This window comes from Aptenodytes patagonicus, chromosome 1 (genome assembly GCF_965638725.1).
Source record: "Aptenodytes patagonicus chromosome 1, bAptPat1.pri.cur, whole genome shotgun sequence".
Taxonomy (NCBI): Eukaryota; Metazoa; Chordata; class Aves; order Sphenisciformes; family Spheniscidae; genus Aptenodytes; species Aptenodytes patagonicus.
The window spans coordinates 59365296-59389573 of NC_134949.1; the positions used below are offsets into that span (position 1 = coordinate 59365296).

The following is a 24278-nucleotide window of genomic DNA, read 5'->3' on the forward strand; positions in this document are numbered from 1 at the left end:
CCGGGGCGGGGGGGGTGGGAAGGCTGCAGGCTGGCCCCCGGCGCTGGGGACGGCGCGAGATAAGTCGCGGCCTCCCTTCCCCGCCCGCGCCTGCCCCTTTAAGCGCCCCGCCCCCCCCGGACACGTGATACGCGCGCGGCGGCGCCACGGTGCCGGCGGCGGGAAGCGGCGGCGGCCTCACGTGACGCGGCGCGGGGCGGTGGCTGCGCGCGGGGCGCGCGCTGCCCCCTCGCCCACCCCGCGGCGGGCGGTCGCGCTGCCCCCGTCCCCCAACCCCACCACCCCCCCCCCCCCGGCGCGTGCGGCGGCCGCCGGGCGCGGCGCGGGAGGAGCGGAGCGGCGCGAGCTCTGCGGTGCAGGTGCGGCCGTTGGCGGGACGGGTCTGGCCGGCTCGCGGCGGCCCCGCGCGCCAGGCGCGCCGCGCGTCACGTGCGGCGCCTCGCGGGTGGCGGCCACGCCCCGCACGCCATCGGGCGGGGGGGGCGGGGGAGGGGAAGCGGGGCCGAGACCGTTCCCTATTGGCGAGGGAGCGAGGGCAGCGCGGGGCACCCCGTCTCCCGTTGGCTGATGGGCTTGCGCCTCCTTTTCCCATTGGCTGTTGGGGCGCAGAGGCGCCGCAGGGGCTTGCGGCCGTTACCCCACAGGTGCTGCCCCGCCTTCCCGCCCGCTGGCCCCGCGCTGTCTGCCATCTGGGGCGGGGGGCCCTGTGTGCCCATTGGCTGGAGGACTTGGACCGCCTTTTGCTATTGGCTGGCAGGGAGCAGGGCCCCGCCCCAACACCCCCACCCCGGCTGGGGGCCGTGAGGGGTGGTGGTGGCATCATGGCGGCCGGGCCTGGGCAGGGTGCAGGCAGGGACTGGCCAGGCTGGGGGTCTCTTGCGGGGAGGCCTCCACCCACCGGAGCTGCTCACTCCCTGGGTGACACCTCCCTGGTCCTCTCCCCCACAGGGGTGGCTGTCCCGGCCCCGCCATGGCCCCGGCAGTCTGCAGGACGCTGCTGGGGCTGGCCTTGTACGCCAGCAGCCTGTGTGCGGCGAGCGGTGCCGCTTTCCTCTACCACGACTACTGCGTCATCGGGGCCGGCCCTTCAGGCTTGCAGGCGGCCTATTTCCTCCAGCAAGCCGGCCGGGATTACGTCGTCTTTGAGCGGAGCCACGCTCCCGGCAGCTTCTTCGCCCTCTACCCTCGCCACCGCAAGCTCATCAGCATCAACAAGAGGTACACGGGCAAATCCAACAGCGAGTTCAACCTCCGCCACGACTGGAACTCGCTCCTCAGCCACGACCGCCGGCTGCTTTTCCGACGCTACTCCCGTGACTTCTTCCCTGACGCCGATGCAATGGTGCGTTACCTGGAGGACTTTGCTTCCCTGCTGAAGCTGCGGGTTCAGTACAACACGGCCATCATCCACGTGACGCTGGAGAGGGACGGGCAGGCCTGGAACGGCCACTACTTCCTCCTGACCGACCAGGACAGGCAGAACTACAAGTGCAGGTAATGGGCGAACCTGGGGCTAGCCATGCCGCTCTCCACGGGCGTCTTCAAAGTCACAAAATCACAGAATAAATTAGGTTGGAAGAGACCCATAAAGGTCATTTCGTCCAAGCCCCCTGCCCAAAGCAGGGCCAGCGACGTCAGGTTGCTCAGAGCCTTGCCCTCTTGAGGCATGGAGTGTCTCCAAGGGTGGAGATTTCACAGCCTCTTAGGGCCTTAACCACCGTCACAGGGGAAACACATTTTGCAGGGATTGGCGGGGCGGGTGGGTGGAATAACTGCTCCTGGGAAGGCATTGCCTTTCGCAAGCAATGTCATGCCTCGGACAGCTGAGGAGCTGGCAGGGCAGACACAAACTGGCTGCGATTGCTGTCACCGCAGGTTCCATCCTTGATAGGTAAGCTTGAAGTCACTTTTGGTTTATCACTAGGTAATTGCTCTCTGTCAAAAAAAAATAACTCAGTCGTACTTCTTGTAGCCACTGCTGCCTTTATTACAAACTCAAGTGAGTCAGTGCAGCAACACCTCACTTCCGTTAACCCACATGTGCTTAGAAATATGCCCCAGCCAGCTGAAGCCCTGGGCTGGCACAGAGCTGGCAGGGGGGAACCAGAGGAAAGTGGAGCTGTTGCAGTAGAGGGAGCCGACTGTGAGAAATAACCCTCGAGGCTGCTGGTCCCTGAATTCCCCTTCCACTTGTCATACTTACGCGTGTGTACCCCATACTGCCACTGAGCTACATTCCTAAAAAACTAGGAGTTACTCATATGAACATACAGAGTATATTTCTCACCTCTCCTGAGAGCCTCAGCTCTCCGACAGCAGGCCATGCTGGCTGTCACTTGGAGGTGCGCTGGCTGCCAAGCTCGGAGGGGACAGAAGGCAATCCCAGGCACCCACGCACCACAAGCGAGTTGCTCTCACGAGCTGCATGAGTAAGACTGGGACAGCAGACAGTGCCACTAGCCTCAGCTGCTTGGTGTTTCTGTCTAAGTCACAAAAATTTCCCTAAGATTCAAGTAAAAGTTCCTATGGAGACATATAAAAAGATTACTGTTCTTAATTTTAGTGTTAACAATTAGTGATGTTGCTAATACGGTTTTATGGCTAGGAGTTACATTTTAAAATATCGAAACCATTTTCTGTCCCTCTTAAAAATAACTTTTGTTCTGCTGTACTAAAAGGCAACACAAATTTTAAATCAGTAATTTTTTTATGCAACATACAATTGACCTGTGAAACTTCAGTATTATATATATTGTCAGTGAGTACGTATGAGTAGTGCTTGCACATTCATGAACAACGGAGGGAGACGTATATGTACAGTACCCACACTGACTTTTGCTATATATAATGACGTTCCTAGTCATCTTCGTTGGCCTGAGAATAGGGAAGAGAGGTCAACAGCAGGTCATTAGGTGAGGCTAGGGAGAGGTTTCTCTTGAAACCATGACCTGTGCAGCTGATCCAGAGTGGCTGGAGGGGGCACACCACAGTCACCTTCCACAGCAGGAGGAGGACGGGGTGATGAGATGAAGCGATGGCCCTGTTCCCATAATTCCCACATTCCCTAGTGTTATCCCTGTTTTTGCAGCTCTTTGTTGGTCGCCACTGGGACGTGGGTACCCAATGTGGTCAACTTTCCTGGCTCAGAATACGTTGAGGGTTACGAGACTGTGTCCATCAACCCGGAGGATTTTGCTGGCCAAACCGTGTTGATCTTGGGCCGAGGCAACTCGGCCTTTGAGACGGCAGAGAACATTCTGGGCGTCACGAATTTCATCCACATGGTGAGCCGGTCCCGCGTGCGCCTCTCGTGGGCCACCCACTACGTCGGGGATCTGAGGTAGGAAATCATAGAATCATAGAATCATTGAGGTTGGAAAAGACCTCTAAGATCATCGAGTCCAACCATCGACCCAACACCACCATGCCCACTAAACCATGTCCCTAAGCGCCTCGTCTACACGTCTTTTAAATACCTCCAGGGATGGTGACTCAACCACTTCCCTGGGCAGCCTGTTCCAATGTTTCACCACTCTTTCAGTAAAGAAATTTTTCCTCACGTCCAATCTAAACCTCCCCTGGCGCAACTTGAGGCCATTTCCTCTCGTCCTATTGCTAGTTACTTGGGAGAAGAGACCGACACCCACCTCGCTACAACCTCCTTTCAGGTAGTTGTAGAGAGCGATGAGGTCTCCCCTCAGCCTCCTTTTCTCCAGGCTGAACAACCCCAGTTCCCTCAGCCGCTCCTCATAAGACTTGTTCTCCAGACCCCTCACCAGCCTCGTTGCCCTTCTCTGGACACGCTCCAGCACCTCTTCCTCTTTCTAACGCAGCCGGAGTACAAACACAGAGAACCACTTCTCGCCCAGGCGACAAGCTGGACTGGCACAGCTCCAAAGAGGTGCTGTGGTCCTGGGGGTTGCAGAGGAAGCGTGGGGCCTTCTATCTTTAAGTCCTTGGTTTAAAGCAGTCCAGGTTGCAGTTGCTGACCACAGGAGCTTGACAAGAGCTCTTCGAGGTCTGTGTGAAATAGGAGAATGTCCCCTTGGAAACTGTATCATTAAAAAGTGCTGGCTCCCAAGTTGTTCCCTTGCTTGCAATCACAGAGGAGAGCTGAGAGGTTGACTGCATCCTGCAAGGGCAGCGAGGCTGTGTTACCTGTGCTGTTCCTGTGAGCCCTGAGGCTCTGGGGATAACCTTTGCACTGAAGGGGAGTGTGGGATGCCTGGTAAAGGTGTCGCATTTTCAGCAGTTGAGACAGATCCGTGGATCCCACCTCTCCTCCCTTCTTTTAGCCCCTCTTACATTCTCCTTTTTTTCATAGAGCAATTAACAACGGCCTGCTGGACACCTACCAGCTGAAATCTCTGGATGGGCTTCTGGAGGGCAACCTGGAAGATCTGGCTATCGTCAAGGACAAGAAAGGGAAGCTGCACATCACACTCCGGTTCTACCTGGAGAACAGGAACACCAGCGCAGGCATTGACTCCGTCACCCTCCCACAGGATGAGCTGGATAATTTTGCTACCCGCGCACCTTACGACCGTGTCATCCGCTGCCTGGGCTGGAAGTTTGACTTCTCTATCTACAACAGGTGAGGGATCCCTTCCCAGGATCTCCAGGGAAGCAGGTATTTAGAGTGAAGGGCCTGAGTAGGGAGGAAAGGGAAGGGCAGGTCCTCTCCTGGCAGCATGGCCCAGGCCTCCACGTGCTCTGAGCTACCCGGTGCTGCCCAGTCCTTTGTTTACCCTGCAGCTCCGGCCATGTGCCAGTGGGAACGTGTGTGTCACTGGCCTCTGACTGACAGGCTCTAGGGCTGAGCAAATGGCAGTGTTGGGACCTGGGTGATGCAGAAAAACTTGTGCCTTTAGAACTTGACATCCTGACCTGCCAGATCATATGGAGAAGGCTAGCAATGTTTTGGGTTTGGGGTTTTTTTTTGGAATGAGGATGGTACAGGTACAGATCACTACAGAAAGGTTTTGTCTGCTTTTTTTCCCCTGAGGATGCAACCTTCACTCCACCTTGGTTTGTCTCCTAGTACATCCTGCAGTTGAAAATGATACTGCTAACTTCACTGTCTTCCAAAATTCACTGTCAGTGGCTCAGGCTGGAATTTGATCTTGTCCAGAGCTACCTTGAGATGAGCACCCTTGTCTTCTGGAATATCCTTATTGTAGTGGTAAAGCCCACTGAAAGCAGTGTCTTGCAGTGACTGCAATATAATGTGTGCCTTATCAGAAACCCTTTTTATTTTTCCACCCCTGCTCTTCCTGACAGCCTGCTCTTCTCTTTTGCACATCAGATCCCTTAGAATGATGCCAGGAAAAGGGAATAAAAAGAAGTACCCTCAGATCAAACCCAGCTACGAGTCCAGAAGCACTCGGGGGCTTTTTGTTCTTGGCACTGCTAGCCATTCTGTTGACTTCAGGAAATCTGCTGGGGGCTTCATCCATGGATTCCGGTATACAAGTGAGTACTGGGGTGTACAGAAAGGGCAGAGGTGGGAATTGTTCCACCCTTCAAAGGAACAATTCATAGCTTACTGCTGGAAAGAGATCACCCTTAGTCTTGTGCTGGCAGTAAGAATGACAAAACGCAGCCAAGCTGCAGCTGCGTCATCTGAACTGGAGGAGAAGTGACTTGGGGTCATATCTGAAGTTTTTGGTTGTCTGTCTTTGTTTTGTCTTGTGTCTCTCTTGCGCATTGTCTCTTATTTATGTAACACAATAGATTTCTGCCTGCCAGATGCTCTGCCTTGTGACAGGCTGTGGGTGAGAGGTCTGTGCTGTAGAGTTAAAACCCAGCGGCTTTGGGCAGTAGAGAGAATTTCCGTCTTTACGTGTGCGTGCCCATCCTTACCATTAAAAGACTGCTCAGAAGTAATGAAATATCCCCAAGGACCCCCCGCCCCCTCACCAACCACTTAGCATCACGTCAGCTTTCAGAGGGCATCTCCACTGCAGTTGCCAGCGATCGGGGTGGGAGATCCTGAGCACGGATGAGCTGTAAAGCTTATTTATTGTGTCCTGCCAGTATCTGCGTGTGCCGCAGCAGAGCAATCGGATTTCTTAAAAGCGCAAGCTTGGATTTTTAAATAATCTGTCTTTGTTTCTCTCAATGTCTTAGCTCGTGCAGTCCACCGCCTATTGGAAAACCGTCACCATGGTGTCCCCTGGCCATCCACAGTCTACCCTATTACACAGCTGACCAATTCCATCATCAAGCGGGTGAACGAGGCCTCGGGCCTCTACCAGATGTTCAGTATCCTGGCTGACATCATACTGCTGAGAGAGTGAGTGAGTAATTATTCCCAGCACTGCACTCCATCACTTCATTCCTTTTTCTTTACCATTGCTTCCCGTGGTGCCACCACAAAAATTGCTCCATTGCTGCCTAAGGGTGTTACCGTCACGTAGGCAGCCACCTCAAAACGTGTACTGCTGCTGCGACTGGTGCCGCTGTGCCCAATTCTGCCAATTACTTCTCTCTCTTAAGGGGCTGAAATGGTCCAGACCTTCCCTCTAGGCTCAGAGGTGTAGTACCCTTTTACTGTCCTCAGGGAAAAGCTTTCCTTGAGCAGTGCTAATGTAGAGAGAAATCCCATAATCCAGGAGAATAATGGAGTCTTATAACAGTATCTGCAGCCTTCATAAGCTCTGCGTCAAGTTCAGCCCAGATCTGTAATGACCAAGGATAATTACTCTCTGATGGCTCTTTGGCCTTAGCCTTGACCAGCTGAGGGGGTGTTGGATCCCAGCTGGCTTTTTTTCTGGTGGAAAAGTCTGACAGTTGTGGTTGCAATTCACAGGAATGCCACAGCATTTGAATACCTGGAAGAATACCCTGTTGGAGTCCTGGCCGAGCTGGAAACGCAGACGGGGAGAAAGGCTCCCAACGGGCTGTTTGTCGTCATCATGGAGTATGGGAGGAATTTCTCTGGGGCTGACAAGGATGTCTTCTATTACAACCGAGCCGTGGGAGAGGCACAGCACGCCTGGCAGTCCAACTTTTTGCACCCTGTTATTTACTATTACAAACGCCTCCCAACAGGTACGTTTTCCTGCCTCTCCCTGCTAATGATCTGATACAAGCAAAACCAAGAGGGGTGAAGATACTTCAGGGCCAAAGAAGGGGGGGAGTACCTGAAGGCATTGCACACCCTTCTCCTCCACTTCCTTCACGTCCATCCTCTAGGACACCTGCCACCTCTGTGTGAGCTGAAGAAAAAGCTGGGAGTTGGCAAGAAGTTTCCATCGGTCAGACCGATACGAGGTGTGGGGTGGGGAGGTTGTACCAGAGACCTCACGTTTGAGAATAGGAACAAACAGGTATGCTGGGAGCTGCCCCATTCCCAAAAAGAGGAACATTGCTTTCCTTTGGCTGGCACCCTGCATGTATTTTGCAGAGTCCTGGCAGATGAGGCTGGGCTTCAGTGTTGCCGCCAGAAGAAAGCTGCTTTCTGTGGCCGGCCCAGCTCTGAGAGGTCTAGCGGTGATAGAGGCAAAGGCAAGGGTTTGAAGATGTGTTATATCCAGCAAACAAACACACTCAGAATAGATTTCCTTGGGAAATGAGTGTGCTGAATCTTCATCTCCAGAAACCTAGGGTCAGGGTCTGGCCTGCCTTGCACAGAAAGAAGTGTGATGGGTAGCAGCATTAAAGCTTGAACGCAGCTCAGCCCATCTGGCAGTCCCTGCCCGGGGGGAACGGGAGTGAAATGACAGGAAGTACTGCAGGCAGGGACAAGGGGCAGCTGTGCAGTGGCAGGGCTGTTGAGGACAGAGCAAGCAGAGGGGATTGCAAATGAAAGTAAGGTAGGGATTAAAAAGGTCAGGACAAAAGCTGGAACAGCTGTCATAGCTGCTTTCCACTCCCCAAGCTCTTTTTAATGCTATTTTGATTCTGAGAGATTTCCTTAATGTTCTCTTGGCAGAGCGTGAGATGAGGCTTCGGCCCCCAGATTGGCCTCTCCCCCGCCCAGATGCCGTCCATCACATTGTGGAGGACTTTCTGACAGACTGGACGGCCCCGAACGCTCACATCCTGCCGCTGAGGCGGTTTTTGGAGAACTGCCTCAGCACTGACCTGCGCAATTTCTTTGCAGGTAATTTGAGCACAGGGTCAAGGTGGCAGGAGGAGGAGGAGGGATGCGAGGGACACGCGACAGGAGCGATCTCTTCTGCAAATAGCCGAGATCTCCCTGTGGCGAGCTGATGGTCTCACCGTCAGTCACACCTCTTTGATGCACTCCCCAGACGGTAAAAAGTGCTGGTGCTGTGTGTGTGTTCCCAAATAGCCTTTGCTCTTGCTCACCACCAGAAAGAGACGGCTCCAGGCACACACGGAGTTAGGGAAAGGTGTATGAGGTTTGGTTCAGTCCCTTTTCTACCTGCAGCTTTCCTTCCTCCTCCATTATCCGAACGCTCCTATGTGCCATCAGGTACCAGATCTCTTTTCATGTACAGATGATGGGATTGCTTTCCCATGGGAAATAGGAGCGCTGGGAGGTGAGAGCTGGAGAGCCTCTGCTGCCTCCCTTCCTGGTCTGAAGACTGGTCTGGGAACCTCCTGCGGGAACCGTACGTGCTGCACAGAGGGCAGCAGTCCTGTGGTATGAAGAAGATGACAGAGAGCTGCAAACGCAAATCCAGCTCCTTTTCCTCTCAGAGTGCAGACTGGAGATCCCACCCTGCATCTCCTGAGCTCTGCAGAATTGAGTTGATTATTCTAGTTGATTAACTGGTTCCAAGCACAGTCTGCGGTGGGCCCACAGCCAAACAGCCAAAAACTCCCCCGCCGGCACACGCAAAGGGGAAGGGGGCCAATAATGCAGCAGAATCGATGGTTGCAATGGCAGGGACCAGCAGGAGGAAGAGACTTCCCTGAAGCCTGAGGTGCCCTTGCAGAACCGCTTCACTGCTCTGCAGACCGAAGAGGAAAGACCCATCGCATCAGGAGAGATGCTGGAGCTGAGTAATGCAGCCTGATCTGCCCCCCGTATAACAACCAGCGCCACTAAGAAAAGGCGACGGGTGATAGTAGTAGGCGACTCTCTTCTGAGAGGTACGGAGGCACCCATTTGCCGACCGGACGCACTCTCTAGAGAGGTGTGCTGCTTACCGGGGGCTCATATCAGGGATGTCACCAAGAGGCTACCAAGCCTCATACAGTCCACTGACTATTATCCACTGCTGCTGTTTCACGTGGGCACCAGGGACACAGCCAGGAGCAGTCTGAGGACTATCAAGAAGGACTACAGAGCCCTGGGGGCGGCAGTAAGGGACTCGGGAGTGCAGGTAGGTTTTTTTCATCAATCCTCCCGGTCAAAGGGAAGGGGTTTGAAAGGGCCAGTTGAATCAACAAATGGTTACAGGTGCCACAGCCAGTGGTTCAGCTACTTAGACCATGGGCTTTGAGAAACCTGGTCTACTGGGGGCTGACGGGGTCCATCTGTCAGAGAAGGGGAAGAGCATCTTCAGTCATGGGCTTGCCAAGCTGGTGAAGAGGGCTTTAAACTAAAGTTGCCGGGGGGGGGAACCTCAATCCATCCCACTCCTACCAGTTTGATGCCAGGGCCAGCAATAGATGCCCAGAGCCTGGAGAAGGAACACAGGTCAGCAGGAGAGTGCCTGAAGAGCCGCACAAAGGAACTCCAGCCAGCAAGACAGCTTCATCGGGGGCCCAACTTAAATGCCTCTGTGCAAACGCACATAGCATGGGGAATAAACAAGAGGAGTTAGAGACGTGCACACGCCTGCAGGGCTACGACCTTATTGGCATCGTGGAGACGTGGTGGGATGGCTCCTGTGATTGGAGTGTTGGGATGGAGGGATACAGGCTCTTTAGGAAGGACAGGCAGGGGAGACGAGGAGGGGGTGTCGCCCTCTATGTCAATGACCGGCTGGAGTGCATGGAGCTCTGGGGATGGATGAGGAGCCAACCGAGAGCTTGTGGGTCAGGATTAAAGGGAGGGCAGGGACAGGTGACATTACAGTGGGAGTCTGCTACAGGCCACCCAATCGGCAAGACAGAGCAGATGAGGCCCTCTATAGACAGATTGGAGCAGCCTCAAGCTCACAAGCCCTGGTCCTCATGGGGGACTTCAACCACCCCGATATCTGTTGGAGGGACAACACGGCAGGGCATAAGCAATCGAAGAGGTTCCTAGAATGTGTCGATGACAACTTCCTTCTCCAAGTGGTAGAGGAGCCAACAAGGAGAGGTGCTATGCTGGACCTCGTTCTCACCAACAAGGGGTGGCTGGTGGGGAATGTGAAGCTCAAGGGCAGCCTGGGCTGCAGTGACCACGAAATGGTGGAGTTCCAGATCCTTAGGGCACCGAGGAGGGCGCACAGCAAGCTCACTACCCTGGCCTTCAGGAGAGCAGACTCTGGCCTCTTCACGGATCTGCTTGGCAGAGTGCCATGGGACAAAGCCCTGGAGGGAAGAGGGGCCCAAGAAAGCTGGGTAATATTCAGGGATCACCTCTTCCAAGCTCAGGAGCGATGCATCCCAACAAAGAGGAAGTCAGGCAAAAACGCCAGGAGGCCTGCATGGATGAACAAGGAGGTCCTGGACAAACTCCAACACAAAAAGGAAGCCTACAGAGGGTGGAAGCAAGGACAGGTAGCCTGGGAGGAATACAGAGAAATTGTCCGAGCAGCCAGGGATCAGGTTAGGAAAGCTAAAGCCCTGATAGAATGAAATCTGGCCAGGGACATCAAGGGCAACAAGAAAAGCTTCTATAGGTACGTCGGGGATAAAAGGAAGACTGGGGAAAATTTGGGCCCTCTCCAGAACAAAACAGGAGACCTGGTTACCCGGGACACAGAGAAGGCGGAGGTACTCAATGACTTTTTCGCCTCGGTCTTCACCGGCAAGTGCTCGAGCCTCACCGCCCAAGCCGCAGAAGGCAAAGGCGGGGACTGGGAGAATGAAGAGCCGCCCACTGTGGGAGAAGATCAGGTTCGAGACCATCTAAGGCACCTGAAGGTGCACAAGTCCATGGGACCCGATGAGATCCATCCGCAGGTCCTGAAGGAACTGGCGGATGAAGTTGCTAAGCCACTATCCATCGTATTTGAGAAGTCATGGCAGTCCGGTGAAGTTCCCACTGACTGGAAAAGGGGAAACATAACCCCCATTTTTAAAAAGGGAAGTAAGGAAGACCTGGGGAACTACAGGCCAGTCAGCCTCACCTCTGTGCCTGGGAAGATCCTGGAACAGATCCTCCTGGAAGCTATGCTAAGGCACACGGAGGACAGGGAGGTGATTCGAGACAGCCAGCATGGCTTCACCAAGGGCAAGTCCTGCCTGACCAACCTAGTGGCCTTCTGTGATGGAGTGACTACATCAGTGGACACGGGAAGGGCTACAGATGTCGTCTATCTGGACCTCTGTAAGGCCTTTGACACGGTCCCCCACAACATCCTTCTCTCTGAACTGGAGAGGTATGGATTTGATGGGTGGACTGTCCGGTGGGTGAGGAAGTGGTTAGATGGTCACATCCAGAGGGTAGTGGTCAACGGCTCAATGTCCAGATGGAGGTTGGTGACGAGTGGCATCCTGCAGGAGTCCGTATTGGGACCGGTACTGTTTAATATCTTCATCAGTGACACAGACAGTGGGATCAAGTGCACCCTCAGCAAGTTTGCAGATGACACCAAGCTGAGTGGTGCAGTCAACATACCAGAGGGACAGGATGCCATCCAGAGGGACCTGGCCAAGCTCCAGAAGTGGGCCCATGTGAACCTCATGAGGTTCAAGAAGGCCAAGTGCAAGGTCCTGCAGCTGGGTCAGGGCAACCCCCGGTATCAATACAGGCTGGGGGACCAAGGGATTGAGAGCAGCCCTGCCGAGAAGGACTTGGGGGTACTGGTGGGTGAAAAGCTGGACAGGAGTTGACAGTGTGTGCTCGCAGCCCAGGCCAATCATATCCTGGGCTGCATCAAAAGCAGCGTGGCCAGCAGGTCGAGGGAGGGGATTCTGCCGCTCTACTCTGCTCTGCCGAGACCCCACCTGGAGTACTGTGTCCAGCTCTGGAGCCCTCAGCATAAGAAAGACACGGGCCTGTTGGAGCGGGTCCAGAGGAGGGCCACGAAAATGATCAGGGGGATGGAACACCTCTCCTGTGAAGAAAGGCTGAGAGGGTTGGGGTTGTTCAGCCTGGAGAGGAGAAGGCTTTGGGGTGACCTTATTGCAGCCTATCAGTACTTAAAAGGGGCTTATAAGAAAGATGGGGGCAAACTTTTTAGCAGGGCCTGTTGCAACGGGACAAGGGGGAATGGCTTTAAACTAAGGGGGGGTAGATATAGACTAGATATAAGGAAGAAATTTTTTACGCTGAGGGTGGTGAAGCACTGGAGCAGGTTGCCCAGAGAGGTGGTGGCTGCCCCATCCCTGGAAACATTCCAGGTCAGGTTGGACGGGACTCTGAGCAACCTGATCTAGTTGAAGATGTCCCTGCCCACGGCAGGGTGGTTGGACTAGATGACCTTTAGAGGTCCCTTCCAACCCAAACTATTCTACGATTCTGCTGCCATCTGGGGCAGGGTGCTGGGTGGGACACTCCAGTCACCTTCCCTCATCCTCTCTGCCTTTTGTTCTGAATGAGTCCTCAAGAGTTTATGGGAATTTTTCTCTACGGGGTATCTCTGCCGAGTCTGATTTTTTGATCCTTTCCCCCGCAGAGTCCTGTTTCCTGTTTGCCTTCACCCGTCAGAAGCTGCCTCCCTTCTGTCGGCAGGGGTACGTGAGAATGCAAGGGCTCGTGGGGAGCGAGGGGCTCCGGCGCCACGCGGTAGAAGCTGGCCTGCTGGAGGATTACGCTCCCACAGACTTTCCGGGCGACAGACCCCCTGACAGCCGCGAAGGGTCACAGGACCAGCTGCTGAGAGATCACGCGATACCGGTTCATCCGCTGCAGCATCTTGTTAATGCCAAGGATGAGCTTTAACCTTTCTCGCTCCACACTGAAACCCACAGGTGCTGTTGTGACAAGGCTGTAACAGAGATCCGCAGCAGGATTCTGCCCTTTCCCGTGCTCCTCTTCCATCCCCATGCCTTCCACTGACCGTGAGTTGCCAAAGACCTGCTCAGATCTTGCTGTTACAAGGAGGACCAACGTGCTCCGAAGGATAAGCGAGGGGCCGAAATCCAGCCATGCCGAGGCTCCCGCGTTGTCCTTGCGGAGTTCAGAGTTGCCTGAAGATGGTGTTTGCGTTTATCTCGCAGACCAGTATCTGCAGTGACATCCAGGGGTCAAAGAAGAGAGAGTGCGGCAACGCCCGGGTAACGTAAAAAGTCACGTCCCTCTTCAGAGGTGACCTGCTCGCACCCTGTGGCAGCCCGGTGCAGGCTCTCTGATCCCTGGACGCCGGACGCCGCGTGTACTTGAAAATTCGTTTGTGCACCGAACCCCAAAGCAGTGCTCCAGGCAACCTTCCCGGGGTTTTTCCTGCGTTTGAGTTAGGGCAGTTGCGTAGCCTGAGTGGAGAGGGGTGGCGTATTTTTAGTTACCGTGTAGGTGGGATAATCTGTCATCTCCCGGAGAGCACAAGAGACCCTTCCCTCCACGGAGGACGAGTAGCTTGCCTGGAATGCCTGGGACACAGGGACTTACGCCGAGTTCGGCTCCGCTGTCCTCGCGTTTTTCTTCTCCCGCACCGAGCGGCCCGAAGGGTTAGCCCCTGCCTTTTGTTAAGCGTGACCAATATTTCTCCTATTTGCACAATGTCCCATCAAGAACGTTTCGGGTGGACTTTGATGTTGTTAAAATGCTTGTCTTCTGTTTCTTTTATTCCCCTCCGGTCACCTGGAGAGCTTGCCGGCGTCGACTGGGAGGCTGCCTGCGCTTCATTGCTCCCTCCGTCGGCCACCTGCATTTGCCTGTCGCCTCCCTGAGGGCTCCTTCCACGGCCCCGGAGCTGCGAAGCCAGAGCAGTTTTGCGCTCCGCCTTACGCTGTCCCTGTGATTTCCAGGAAGCGGAGGAGGGGCGAGGGGAAACAGGCTTTTACCTCCACACGCATTTTCCAACCCCCTAGCACCTAGAAGAATACACCCCTCCGCACTTGTGCTTCCTGATACCCCGGACGGGGGGGGCTGTACCTCCAGGTACCTAAAACTCTTACAGTCCTTGGAATTCAGCCGCCGTTCCTGTCAAACCCCGGTTCCTGCCCCGCCTCTGCTTCAAGCTCGGAGCTCTTCACGTGCAAGGGGATACGACCACGTTCTCGGTTGCTGTTCATCAGCATCCCTCTGTGGCCTTTACGTCCCATTGCCCCGGCTCCGAGGCCAGTCCGGGAATGGCTCTCGTGGCCCGTAGCTGTCCGGGTGGTGCCGCTACTCGCTACGTCCTTGGCACCGCGGGCTTTTTATTTGGGGATTGTCTGGGGGAAGATAAGGGCCTGCGACCGAATGGGGTTGCCCGGCTGTCACTACGAGCCTGCTCCTTCATCCCCTGTATGCACCGACGTCGAGTGCAGCCCGCCCGTAGGTACGCGCACGCGCCTTCTCCGGGTGCTTCCTCTTCCGCCCTCGAATTCCCACGAGCCATCCGCAGGCTGTACGTTCACGGTGTGCGTGTCTTGCCTTAAAGGGTGGTTCTCCCGCCGGCTCCTCCAGCGTGCTCCGCGCGTGTCTCCCAGGGCTGGATCCGGCCCCTTAAACCCCAGAGGTTTCGCCGCCGCTCGCTTCCAGTCGATCCCCGGGAGCAGGATCCGAGCCCCAGCCCTTCCCGCCCTGCTGACCGAGCGTTGCCCTTCCAGCCTCGCTCCGGCCGGGCCCCGCGCCGGCGGAGCAGGCAGGGGGGAAGGGAGCGCTGGCTCCGAACCGTTTTCGATCGGGCGCTGCGGTGCCGGGCCCGGCGGGTGGAGCAGTCAGCCGCGCTGGCTGCCGGTCGCCCGTGGGAGCGGGGCCGCAGGCCGGTCCCGCGGCCCTGCCCCGCCGCGCGCCGTGTGGAGGGGGGGTTAATCGCCGGCCGCAGGGCCGGGGGTTTGCGCGGCCCGGAAAGCTTAAAGCAGCGGGCGGAGCGGCGCCGTCCTCGGCCCGGCCCCGAGCGGGAGGGAGCCGCGGGCCGGAGCCGCCGCCGCCGGCGGGCGGGGCCGGGCCGGGGCCGGGGCCGGGCGGGGCGGGGCGGGGCCGCCGGGGCCCGCTCCACGTGCGGGAGGCGCGCCACGCCTCGGGCCGTGCTCGCGGCGCCCATTGGAGGGCGCCGTCGCCAATCGGCACCCGGGGCTCGCCCCGCGTGACAGCCCGCCGGCCCCTACAGGGCGGTGGGAAGGGGCTTGAAGGACGGCCACGGCGGCCGGTCAGAGATCGGCGCTCGGGGCGGCGGCCAATCGGCGGGGAGGGCGGCGGTTCCGCCGTTCGCAGCCTTCCTGCGGCGGCGGCCAATCAGCGCGCGGGCGGGCGGGGCACTAGGCGGAAGTTTGGTTGGGCGTGGGTGACCTCCGGGCCCGGGAAGGTGCGGGGCGGGGGCTGCGGCTCCGGTCTCCGGCTCGGGGGGCGCCCCGTGGCGGGCGGGGACCCGTCCTACGGCGCCGGGGGAAGGGGGCCCTCCTGGCTAGGGCGTCCTGGCTGGGGGGGTGCCGCCCTCTGGGGCTGGAGGAGCAGCGGGGCCCCCGCGGCTCGGGGGGGTGTCCTTCCCCGCCGGGTTGGGGGGCTGAGGGGGGAACCCTATGGCTGGGGGGCCCTGTCCGGCTGACGGGGGCTGCTGGGGCCCTCCGGCTGAAGGAGCCGTGCCCGGTGGTATCGGGGGGAACGGGGATCCCGCGGCTGGGGGCCCTGCCCTGTGGTGGGCAGGAACAGGCCGAGGGGCAGGGCCCGCTCTGTAGGGCGGGGGGAAAACGGGGACCCTGTGCCTGGGGCGGGGGTCCCTGCCCCATAGAGATGGGGAGGAAGCTGGGGTCCATAGCTGGGGGCTCCACGGCGGGTGGGACCCCATGGCTGTGGGGCTAGAGCTGCAGTGGGGTGGCGAGGGCTGGGCGTAGGGGCAGTAAGCGCTCCCATGCGACGCCCCATATGTTTCTATCTAGGGCACCTCCTGGCTTGGGGGCTGCCCTGCCGAGGGGACCCTGAGCGGGGCACTGCTGCAGTGGGACCGGCTGTGGGGTGTACCCGCCCCACATACCTTCTCTCCCCACAGATGGCCCAAAGGCTGGCACTCCAGCGGCTGCTGTCCCTCGCACCCAGGACGCTGCCCTCCCAGGGTCCCCTGGCACCGTGTGCCCCCCTGGCACCCCACGGCAGGGCCTTCGGCACCTCAGCAGGCTGCAGGAGCACCTTCAACGTGCAGGATGGCAGCGACTTCCAGGACCGGGTGGTGAACAACCCCAAACCCGTTGTGGTGGACTTCCATGCGCAGTAAGTTCCCCCCGACTGCTCTTGTGCCCCGCTCAGCCATCACACGTGCAGGCGTGTCCCTGCTGCTTTCCTGGCATGGTGTGGCACTCTGGGCGCACCGGGGATGTGAGTATGCCCGAGGACTTCCCAAGCCGTGGAGCTGCCGAGCGCCCTGCCGGGCGTCTGGTGTTAAAAGGTGCTTCTGCTCCTATGGCAGTGCAATCCATAGAGGAGGTTTCACTCATTGGGTTGCACTGCTGTAGGTGTAGCTACACCCTGCAGGAGTGTAAAACACCAGTGCCAGGAAGGTGTTCCCCAGGGCAGTGTCGCCGCACCTCCCAAGTGCTCGGGTGTCACCCTGGCCCCGGCGTTGCATCATCCTGTGAAAGACACCTCAAAAAAAAACCTCTGATATCTCCTTTTTTTAGCTTCGTGGATTAAACGTCGTCTTAAAAACACTAAATGATCTTAACGGCCGTGGAAGAACACTGCAGTGTTCTTCCCCCTGCACCGACATGTTGCATCTTTCCAGTTTTCTTATGCTGCGTGCTCTTGAAGCGCGGCTCTTGACAGCAAATGCCGTTATGTATTAGTAACAGCCACGTGATGCCAACAGCAGCATTTGTCATCGATAAAAATGTTGTCATCTTCTTGCCAGTAAAAATACTCCTAGATGTTATCTGCTGGATTAACGGTACTGATTATCTTTCTTTTTTCACGTATTTTCATAGTCCCGCAGCGCTGTCTGTCCTGTGAGCCCTGTTGTGGCTGATTCTGGGCATAGTATGAAACAGCCCGAAAACTTCTGCTCTAAATAGACCAAACTGACAAACCAAATTGAACGTTAATTGGGATCATCCAGGGAGAAGACAAATAATTGAAAGCCTGAAACCTGATACAGAGGGAGGCTGAGGAGGAACAAAGTTTACTAAAGCTTCAATTTTAAAAGAAAAGGGCACTTGGAGCTTTAACTCATGTTTTCCTTGAACTGAGTAAGTTCATGCCATCCTAACTGGTGCGGTTAGAGGATGCAGGGGGTGTTTTCTGTGTACAGGGCCTCGCAAAGTCTGCTATTGCTGCACCTGGGTTTGGAATAGGTGGTCTTTCTTTGAAGAGATGCAATGCCTCTGCGAGTTTTGCAGCTAAAGGGGAGTTTCTGTAAACCCTGCAGTGAGTGCGGAGGGGAAGTCTGTGATCTGATGATCGGCATAAACCAATCTGAGTGTGGGCTGAGACCCCTGCACCCAGCAGCGACACTCGCTCTAGGGCGGCTTTGTGGTCAGCAGGGTCACAGCTCTGCACGTACGTGCCAGCGAGGATGCAAAGCAAGGTAGTGATGAAGAGCCGAGAAGCGGGGGCAGGAGGACCACCAAGGCTGGCAGAGCAGACTGCGGTGTGATCGAAATGACATCAAAAGCACCACGAATGCTGAATGGTGACGTCTTCTGCCGCTCAGCCCGCTCACCACACAGACACAGAAAAAAAACCTTTGACAGCTCCTTTGTGAGGGAAATGTTTTCCTAAGCCATGGTTCAGAAATGGTGTTTCCAGGCTGGCTCTCGAATGGAACGGCGATGGTGGTAAAGGCACTGGTGTACCAGCAAGCCTTCCACGGCTGCTGCTGCTGCGCTTGCCGCCTCTAATGTCCCCTGTCCTCTTTCTCCATCAGGTGGTGTGGCCCCTGCAAGATACTAGGCCCCAGGTTAGAGAAGATGGTGGCCAAGCAGGAGGGGAAGGTGCTGATGGCCAAAGTGGACATTGACGATCACACAGACCTTGCTATTGAGTACGAGGTAGGAGCTGGAAGAGTGCGGTCTCTCTTTTGCTGGCGGTGCAAAGAAGGTCCCTCCCCGGGGAGAGGTGTGCCCGCACGGCAGTGGCATCGGTGGGGAGGGGAAGCCCAGCGCCTACAGGTTCCTGATCCCTTGGGTCACTCGTTAGTAGGTGGATTTCGCTGCATGGCTCTCCTCCAGCTCTGCTGCTCGTGCTCAGCATCCCCGCCTCTAATTCTGCAGAAAGGTGTCCTCTAAGCCTTGCAGGCATCTGTCAGCGTAAATGCTTGCCTGGCCTTGGAGCCTGCAGCATACGCAGCGTTCTGCTGCATGCATGGGCTGCTCAGGTGCAGGGCAGGAACGTGAAGTAACAAGCCCCAGTCTGCTCTGCTCCTGAACATAGTTCTTTGTGCAGCCAGCCCATCCTCTTTCCCTTCCTTGAACAAGGTTTCTTGCTGGGTGATAATGTCCCGTCCTTAAGCCACAGCACAAGGAGACACCGTGGGTTTTGTCTGGACAGGTGGGAGCCAGGTCGGAGAACACACATAAGCAACAGGAGCATGTGTCCCACTCTTGACAAGTGTGGACCTTGGCGCTTACACTAGTGTTTTACATGCCTGTTGGGCGTGTTCCCTGTGCTGCCTGGCTCCCAGGAGGGAGCAGAGTGGCTGGAGAAGGCCATGGCTTTGGTTTACGTAATTGACTTATTTTTTCCCTGTGCCAGTGATTAGGTAGTTTAAGAAATGCAAAAACTCCTCTGACAGCTGCGCTCACCTCCCTTGTCTCTCCTTGTAAACAACAACTCAGTCTACAGAGTCGGGGCATCCTGCTGCTGTGTTTTACAGGGAAAAAAGGGCTTAATTTTCACTCGCGTATCACGCAGATGGAGCTGCTCCCCCTCTGCAGATGAAGTCCTGCTCCCAGGGCGGGGGCTAGCACAGGAAGCTCCTCAAGTTGCCCAGCAAAGTGTGAACCATCTCCTGAGCAAGCTGTCATTTTGTTGAGCCCAGAGGAGATGCTCTGTGCCGTTCCCACACCCTGCCGTGCCGGAAGGAGAAGGAAGTGGAAACAGCTTGTTCCCTCCCACTCTTTCCCAAGGAGATCTTTCTGCCTGTGCTGTGGTGGCGTGTCCACCCAGCTTGCGGCCACAAATGCGACTTGCAGCTTCCACAAGCTGAGCGTGAGAGCCTCCGGTGCTCTCCTCGGTGGTGGCGTGCTCGCAGATACGCCCCAGGCCAAGGAGGGTGGCTGCTGGCTCCTGAGCAGGGCTGTGTGTTGCAAGCCCAAAGGCTGCATCGCTCGAGGGTGCTGGTGAGAAGAAGCTGAAGAGGGTGAAGTTGTTTCTGTGGTGGTCAGAAAGCACGTAAATGCTAATAGAGGCAGGCCAGGCTCTGGTAGCACCCACCCTAAGGAGGAGAGAATAGGGGTTATTAGCTTAACTCTTGTATTGTTCCAAGCCTTCCAGTAGATCGAATTAGCTGGATCATCTCGGATGACTGGAAAACGGCAAACAGAGTGTGTGCATGTGAAGAAAGGTCTTCAAAAAGAGGCTGAAAGTTCCCGAGTTGTGCAGGCTTGCTGACACGCTGCGTGTGCTCTCCCACCGGATGGTGAGTGAGCAGCTGCACAGCCTGCTGTGTACACGCATTTGTCGGCAGGGTCTGCCCGTCTTGCAGCCCTGGTGGCATAGGTGCAGGCAGGATTGAAGCTGCGGGCAAGGGCCAGCTTCCAGCAATTCATTCTGGAGCCTTACAGACAAACATGAAGTTTTTGTTTTGCAGGAGGGCCTGGGGATCGTCGCTGCGTCCTCTGCTCTGAGCGATGCGTGTATCTGGTCTTGACCATTATCCCCGCGGCTAAAAGCCCATCCCTAGGCGGTGTCCGTGAGTAGGATAGCTGCAAACGGGTAGGGGTAGAGGAGAAATTTTTGCTTTGATCTTCATAGTTTGGGGCATCCTTTTCAAGGCAGAAGTTTGGTTCATGTGCTGAGCATGTGCTTGGTTTTGCTTTGTCTTCTGGGAAGTTGCCGCTTAAGGAGATGTGAGCATAAGGGCTGATGGGAAGACTCCAAGTCGAGATCAAGGAGGGACCAAAGGTAGTGTTTGGGAGAGATCAGGAAAACCAAATGTGGTGTTCGGGGGGGATCAGGAAAGCCTTATTTGTTTTAAAGCCATTCCATTGGGGATCAGATGTCTGCAGGCTGAGAAAGTTTTTGTTCTGAGGGTTTTCAGTGTCCGTGCCACCCCCGCAACTCTTCCACTAGCTGCCAGGAAGTCTCCTTCCATCCATGTTTATTCCCCTGCCGACGCACACAGCCCCTGGCTTGCCGCCCAATTGCACAACGTCCGCTTCAGCAGCTTCCTTGGCATGGGGGGAGGCAGGGCGAGGGGGAGAGACCCCCTGGAAGAGCTGAGGAATGCCGGTGCATTCCTTCACACGCGCGTCCGTCTGCCCTTGGCTCCCAGCCGTCCCGGCTTTGCATGAAGCAGGGTTGCGTTTCCTGCGACTAGAAACGTCCCCAGCACCCTTCCCCGTCCGGTTATGCCCAGCACAAAAGTTCTTTCTCTGGGGATTCCTCCTTTTATCTTAACACCTTTCATCTCTGGTTGTGGCCTTTCTCCGCTGGTCCAGCCCGCTCCTGACCTCTCGCCCCGAGAGCAGAAAGGGAGAAGGAATACTTTTGTTTAATCTGCCATCTCTTAAAATTCTTCAGATTCATCTCTTGCCTTGGCCTGTTACCCGCACGCGTGGCCACTGGGAAAGGGCAGCCCCTTCTCTGGCTGCTGCGGGTGGGCAGCTCGGGAGAGCTGCTGGATACAGGGACGGTCATTCATCAGCGGAGCTCGGTCCTGTGTTACGTCTCATTCTGAAGCCTGGGTGAAATCCTTCCCCCTGCTCCGTTGTGTGGCATCCGAGCTTGTATAAAAGCCCCAGTTTCAGATGGGAGAGAATTCCCGCGGTACAGGTGCTGCCAGGAATAGCCTGGATGGCCGCGTTTGTTTATACGTGTCGTCAGCGCTGATCAAAAGCAGCCTGACTTTTTCTCTAGAAATGCTCTTGAGGGAGGAGGAGGGTTTGTTTAGGTTCAGTGTGGATGGGACCCAAAAAAAAGGGGGGGGGGGGGGGAAGGCCCCAACTTTGCATTCTAGAAATTTCCATGACATCTGCTTCTCAAGCAGCAAAACAAAGTACGTGCTCCGTCAACGGGCTGCCCTTGCTTCAGCTAGAAGGAAGGAAGCTGTCAAAAGCGTTGTGTTTTCTGGGCAGAGGCAAGTTGCTCACTGCCCCTGGTTCTCGCCCAGCTCTGCAGCGCCAGCCCCAGACCTGCCACCCGTTCTCGGGGGTTTGCTCACCAGCACGAAAAGGGGAACAGATGGAGGGATTGAGGCTGTGTGAAGCTCGTGGGTGTGCTGTTCAGCGTGCAGAGCCCTGTAACTCGGTGTTAGCTGCTTCTCTGTAGTGCTTCGAAGAGTCGCCCGTTCCTCACCCAGGCCGTAATGGCCTGATGCTTGCTGCGGCTGGGCATGCTGGTTTTTTGGATGGAGCTGGGGCAGCTCCGCTCGTTATTAACCCACTTTGCAAACCAGAGGGAGGCTCAGTGGAGCTTTGCCCTCCTCAAGGAGGGAGAGACCAGTTGAGCGCAGTGCTGGTACCGTCCTTTCTCACCCCTAAAATCACAAGGGAGCATGTTGGCGGCACCATTGCCAGTGCTGGGGCCGATTCCTCCGGATCCGCTCCCGACAGTCACTAGGAGGAGCTGAAGATCGTGCGTTGCAGCAGCCCCGGCGCTCCCATCCCTTCAGATGAGACTGCACAAGCCCTGGAGGACAGACTGCGGGGAGCCACGCCGGACTGGCCGGCCGGGACCGGGTGGGAAGGGAAGCACAAAATGTCCCTTTCATCTCGGGCTCCCGATGGGAGAAAAGCCAGCCCTCTGGCAGGTTTCCCGAGGAAGGATTTGCAGATCCTTGCTGGCAGTGCACGCGGGAAGGCCCCGCAGGCTGGTGGGGAGGCAGCAGGAGAGATAAGGACAGGATGTGTTTCGGTGGGGGAGGCTTTGCAGAGATAAGGGCACCAAAGCTGTGGGGTCAGAAACAAGACCAGATCTCGCCGCCGCCGCAGCTCTCCGAGATCTGGTTGCTCCTTCTCTCGATTGTGTCCCCAGGGTCTCTTCTGTCACTGGTCAGCCGGTAAGGCTCTGGGGAGCGTTGTCATTTCCACCGCTGTTCTCTTGGATAATTCCCAGAAAACTTTGTTCTGGGCTAAAAAAACAGTGCCCGGAGCAGCACAGCTGCCTGCTGGCTGTGGTCGGAGGGACTTTTTCACTTCTTACCTAATCATCAGGGATCTGCAGTGGACAGCCACTGGTGTGTGACCAACTGAACCACTGAAAACAGGAGTAGAGAAGGAAAGATGGGTCAGAGGGGGTTGTCATTACCATGGTAGGATGGAGCAGGAAATCTGCCTGTGCGGTGGTGGGTGGGGTCCTGCTCCAGTCCTGTCTGGAGAAGAACACGGGTCCAGTCTGCTACCACCCTGGCTGTAAAATGTCCAAAGGTCGTCATGTCTGAGAGATGTCCCGGTAAAAGACTGGGTTTGTTTGCTTATGATAGGACAAAAGGGAAGGAGAAGAGGAATTTGTAGTGGAGAGGGGGGGAAAAGCTTTGTCGTCTTGTTTTTGTATTAGCTTTGGTTTTGTCTTTAAAATTTTGGGTCTGTCTTAAACTCGAAAAGCTGCTCAGCCTTGGCTTAAGCAGTGTGACGTAAGTCAGTGCAGAGATGAGGCGACAGGGAGAGGAAGAACATGGAGCTCAGCTGGCCTGTGTTTTGTGAGCAGACATGTTACCCTTGAGCGGTGTATGCTCAACTCCCTTGTAGCCACTTCTTCATCTGTAGAGCTCCATTTGGGGCCTGGGTGCAGCTGGGCTCCCCGCAGCCTCTGCTCACCTTTGTCTCCCTGTTTCTCTTGCCCCCAGGTGTCAGCAGTGCCAACCGTGCTGGCTATGAAGAACGGAGATGTCGTGGATAAGTTTGTGGGGATAAAGGATGAGGATCAGCTGGAGGCATTCCTCAAGAAACTCATCGGAGCCTGAAGTAAAAGGGTGGCTGTACCTCTGCCTCTGGACACGTCCATGTTGTGCATTCCTGGCCTGGGAGAGCTGAGGGGCACGTGAACTGCCTGCCTTGTACAACCTGGGGTTTTCTTCTGGTTTGGGGTTTTTAGGAGATGGACAGTGTTGTAACCCTTCCCTCCCACTCCCCCTTCTCTTGAGCAGCAGTAGTTGTAAAGGGCGCTGAGGAGCGGGGCTGCTTATTCTCAAAATGGGGAATGCGGCTGGAATTAGGAGCCTGTGTTTATCAGCAAAGAGCTGACACGCAGAGCTGCTGCTGCGTTGAGAGGAGGAATGTTTTTCTCTTTGCCTAGCATCTGATAGCCCAGAGCAGAGGGCAGCTGCTCCCTGCAAGATGTGGGTACATACCTGCCTTGGGTGGGTTTGTTTAAAGCTGAGAATGCCTCTGCCTTGTCTGTGAAACCTGTCTCTCTGTCCCTCTGTCCTCGTGTCGCTGGGACAGGTACAACTCCTCCACAAGTCCATGGGCTCCCGTCATAATTTTATAAGAGAAAATAGAAGTATTTTATGGATCTCCTTTTGTAGGTCTGTAATAAAGAGAACTTTATGGTCACTGCTGTCTAGCTGGAGAATAAAACTTGATTCTCAGAAATCACAGGGAAGTCCCTTGTCTGTCCAGAGGGGTGAGAGGGAGTATCAGCAGCGCAGCAGCTGGTTTCTAACAATGGGTTGGGAGAGCGCAGGTTATGACTTGATCCCTACTAAAAGGTAATGTGCCGAAAAACAAACAAGTGGATTACTTTCACGGGGCTTTCAGTGCTGCTTCTAGGACCCCCTTTGGGTGCTGCTGTATCCAGGACGCCGGAAGAAGGACTCGCCTCCTGTGCGCAGAGGAACAGCAACTCGTTGCGCACAGGGAACCTGAGCTGTGCTCGCTCCCCCCGTGCTTTTCTCACTCCTTTCCTGCCCGAGGAGCCCGAGAGCCTCCCTCTCCCTTGTGTGAATAATTAAATGTGCTCAGGCAGGTGAGCCCTGCCAAAAGGCAGTCTTTTGACTTTAATTGCCCTGACCTTTAGACTAAGGGAGGCA

The 24278-nt window shown here is 56.1% G+C and overlaps 2 protein-coding genes across 3 annotated transcripts; both read left to right on the forward strand.

The window, feature by feature from the left end:
* Nucleotides 1–323: 323 nt before the first annotated feature.
* On the forward strand, nucleotides 324–13826 carry FOXRED2 (FAD dependent oxidoreductase domain containing 2). The gene is made up of 9 exons (XM_076338475.1): nucleotides 324–359; nucleotides 949–1494; nucleotides 3089–3340; nucleotides 4325–4594; nucleotides 5306–5472; nucleotides 6130–6295; nucleotides 6812–7053; nucleotides 7937–8107; nucleotides 12693–13826. The coding sequence occupies exons 2-9, from the start codon at nucleotides 971–973 to the stop codon at nucleotides 12956–12958; spliced, it is 2058 nt and encodes a 685-aa protein (XP_076194590.1). The 5' UTR covers nucleotides 324–359; nucleotides 949–970; the 3' UTR covers nucleotides 12959–13826.
* Nucleotides 13827–15412: 1586 nt separating this feature from the next.
* TXN2 (thioredoxin 2) lies at nucleotides 15413–23844 on the forward strand. 2 transcript variants are annotated; one of them, XM_076338491.1, is made up of 4 exons: nucleotides 15413–15467; nucleotides 16149–16366; nucleotides 18015–18138; nucleotides 23094–23844. In XM_076338491.1, exons 2-4 carry the CDS (start codon nucleotides 16149–16151, stop codon nucleotides 23208–23210), a joined length of 459 nt encoding a protein of 152 aa, XP_076194606.1. In that variant the 5' UTR covers nucleotides 15413–15467; the 3' UTR covers nucleotides 23211–23844. The 2 variants fall into 2 exon arrangements, with proteins under 2 accessions (XP_076194606.1, XP_076194616.1); XM_076338501.1 differs by lacking the exon at nucleotides 15413–15467 and adding an exon at nucleotides 15695–15751.
* Nucleotides 23845–24278: the final 434 nt, after the last annotated feature.